The 3,513-nt window shown below is 46.2% G+C and overlaps 1 protein-coding gene across 1 annotated transcript in view; it reads left to right on the top strand.

Annotated features, from left to right (window-relative positions):
- The window catches only part of CA5A (carbonic anhydrase 5A), a 38,284-nt gene that overhangs the window by 23,679 nt on the left and 11,092 nt on the right, over nucleotides 1-3,513 (top strand). Inside the window, exons 3-4 of the mRNA XM_019634697.1 lie at nucleotides 347-442; nucleotides 570-632. Of these exons, the coding sequence (XP_019490242.1) occupies nucleotides 347-442; nucleotides 570-632 (159 nt within the window). The remainder of the gene's footprint in view (nucleotides 1-346; nucleotides 443-569; nucleotides 633-3,513) is intronic.

Genomic DNA, 3,513 nt, shown 5'->3' with positions numbered 1-3,513 from the left:
CATAAGAAATTATTTATTGTTTACCTGAAATGCAAATGTAATTGAGAGTCCTATGTTTGATGTGGCAACCCACACTCAAGGATATCTGAAAAATAGCCAATAATCCAACCATCCACTTCTATTTTATAAAGTTAAAACAAGCCTCTTTCTCTTCCATCAGAAAAGCTGAGGCTCTTACCCTCTGTGGTTTTATCAAGCACTTGGGAGCCTCAAGTCGGGCTGCACCCACTGAAAGCATTAAAATCGTTAAAGGGACATACAGGTCTGCCACGCGGGACGGGGGAGTGACTGTTTTATTTTTTACTGCATCGTGATAAGTGTCAATGCTCTTTCTCCTGTGTTTCAGCTGCATTTAGTTCACTGGAATTCTGTGAAATACCGAAATTACAAAGACGCTGTATTGGGAGAGAACGGCTTGGCTGTGATAGGCGTGTTTTTAAAGGTAATCTCTTGCCAGGGCCTATATAGCTCTCCTAACAAAGAAAGCAGTGCGCGGTAACTAGGAGCTGCTGTTTGAACACAGTCTTATGTAGAATGACGTGTGTTTGTCCTCTGCTTTTCAAATGCAGCTGGGGTCCCATCATGAGGCACTGCAGAAATTGGTGGAAGTCTTGCCGGAAATAAAACACAAGGTAAGCCACATATATCAAAATCAGCATAATTGGAAAGGCAAAATTGTTTGGAGTAATGACTCATTTGCAAGGGGGGGAAAGAAACGCTTGGTGGGAAAAAGCGGTGCAGGGAGGTTCTGGAAATGGAACTCGCTGGGGCTAACTCCAGTTGTGTCAGCTAGCTGGCTCGCTGATGTCACTGTGTTACTGCTATCCTTGGGACACCTCCCTTCTCAGTATAGTTGAGGTGCTGGACTTGATTTGAGTTTCCCAAACTTCAGTCGTTCAGGCTGCACCTTGAAGATTTTTTTCCATGTCTGCCTGCACCGGTCCTATTTAGTTACTTAATTGGGTTTTTTTCTTAAATTGATCAGCTTTTTAAAATCTTTAGCCTGTCCCAGCAACAACATCCCTTAGTTTGTTTTAAAACTGATTGAAATAGATACCTAATTATTAACATTTAAGAGTCCCCATCCGAGTGCCACCTGGCACACTCTGGTGGGGACTCAAGGCCACCCATCCCTGAGAACATGGAGACCACGGAAAGAGGGCAAGTCCTGCAAACCCACCACTCATGGATGGGAAAGCAGACCTTCGCCCAGTTCCCTTTGGACACCTTGCTGCGGTATGCACAGCTCAAAAAGATAACAAGGACAACAATATAGCTTTTCTCCAACAACAACTGAGAAAGGACTTTGATGGAGAAGTGGAAATTCCAAAGAAATGCAGTTTATTTGTTCGGTACCAAACAAAGGCATTCTGAGACAGAAGGAGTCACCATGGTCCTTGAAAACGGGGACGGATGGGGCTCCCACCTGTCTTAACAATGACAAGCGCGGCTCCAAAGGGAAGCCGGGGGCCAGCCCTTCCTCTGCCGGTTCACGGGGGCTGTTTGATCTGTGTAGTGCATCCCCTTGATGTTGACCTCCAGGCGGGCTTCGTGGGACTGAGACCAGATCACCCCCTCTGNAAGAATAGAAGACTACCTCGTAAAACCATAGAACTTGATGACTAATGAGGCCCCAATGATCTTAGACCGACACCCTCATTTCAAGTGAAGAAAGGCGGTGATAGGCTTTCCGACCTGACCGAGAGCAGAATCATGAGCTGAACCTGTTTTCTCACTTATAGTTCAGTGCTTTCTGCCACAAATACTTTTTATGGTAAACACCAAACAGAAAACGCCACTAGCCAGTAGTATGTGACACATAGAGGAGTTGATGCAAGCAAGGCCACCCTGAGATTCACTCCATTCCTCTGCCCTGTCTTCCAGACTTGCTCTGGTTCATCCCAGTAGCACATGCTCACTTCCATTCAAAGTGAGATGTCCAACAGGCGTCGTTATATTTGTAGCAGTTGTTCATGAAAATCTGTTAGCAAAGTGCATGCAGCTGGAGATAGGCTAAGCCATGTGCATCAAAGCCACTGCGGGGGGGGGGTAGTTAAAATGCAGAGTCCCAGCCTTAATCCTGGACCTCTGAATGGTGCCCACAGTTCTGCAGTTGAGAGCCAGATTGCTCACATCTGAGCCTGTGTGCGTCAAGCTAACAGCTTTTGGGGAGGCCACTCTAGTATGTAGGGTGACTTAGAAAAGAGTGTTTCAATAAAACCTGGTCATAGAGTAGGATGGACTGAGCAGGGGCTGCAAAGAGTCGAGCGCTGGTGGAAAAGGTAGGATGCGGTATCTCAGAATTTATTTTAAAATCTGGCTCTTTACATATTAGTTTACGAAATCATTTGGTGATAGGATTTAAGCTGTATTTTTTTTTCATTTGAAAGGCATTTTTAAAACAAAAAATTAAGGAAGTTTGAAAATCTTAACAGCACGGGCATGCATCTCAGAAACGGTTTTTCTTTGCCTCATTGCTGCAGGCTGGGGTTGAGGCCCCTACCACCACCTGGTGGCAGCACTAGAATCTGCATTCACTCAGGCAGACACGGTGAGTATGAGGCGGGCTGGCCCAGGGCCAGGTGACAGGGACAGAGGTGAATAGACAGAGGAGACCCTCCTCTCACAGGGCCCACCTTCCAGTTTATTATTTCAACATGACATCAATCTCTCAAGAGTGAAATGAGGCCGCAGTGTAGACCATGTCACAGCAACACCCCAGTCGAACTAATAGACAAGCTCCTACACAAGTTTCACTGGTTTCCCTTTCCAGGAATTAGTGGTGGCCCCTTGGAGAACCACTACCGACTGAAGCAGTTCCACTTCCACTGGGGAGCAGTGAACGAGTGGGGTTCAGAGCACACGGTGGATGACCATGTGTACCCAGCAGAGGTTCGTAGACAACATCCTAGCAGCAAATATGTGGGGGACTCCTACATGCCAGGATCAATGGTAGGGTGACTAACCATCCTGGTGGCCCAGAATGGGAGGATTTCCCAGGACATGGGACTCTCAGTGCCCAAACCAGAACCACCCTACCCATTTAATCACACAACTATTCTAAGGGGAGGGTACTCTTAGTACTTTCATTTAACAGAAGAGGACACTGAGGTTCTAAGTGGTTACACAAGGTGCCAAAGCCAGACAGCTGGGATTCAAGAACAAAGTCTGTGCTCTTCACAGCTTCTCACTCAGCCGTGTGCTTGCTAGTCGTCAATAATGGACCAGCAGCTTTCTGTCTTTCAGGGCATCTGAGGCCTCCTATTGAGAATCTGAAAATCTTTACAATAGAGATCACCTTAAAATAAAGTGATGTTTGCCACATTAAAAAATGGAAGTCAGGGGAACGGCTGGTTAGCTCAGTTGGTTAGAGCACAGTGCTTATAACACCAAGGTTGTCAATTTGATCCCCGCATGGGCCACTGTGAGCAGCGCCCTCCACAACTAGATTGAAACAACTACTTGGCTTAGAACTGATGGGTCCTGGAAAAACACACTTAAAAAAAAAAAAAA

Source organism: Hipposideros armiger, unplaced genomic scaffold (assembly GCF_001890085.2).
Source record: "Hipposideros armiger isolate ML-2016 unplaced genomic scaffold, ASM189008v1 scaffold_19, whole genome shotgun sequence".
Classification (NCBI taxonomy): Eukaryota; Metazoa; Chordata; class Mammalia; order Chiroptera; family Hipposideridae; genus Hipposideros; species Hipposideros armiger.
Note: the sequence above shows the minus strand (reverse complement) of the source record. Positions and strands in the feature narration are given on the sequence as shown.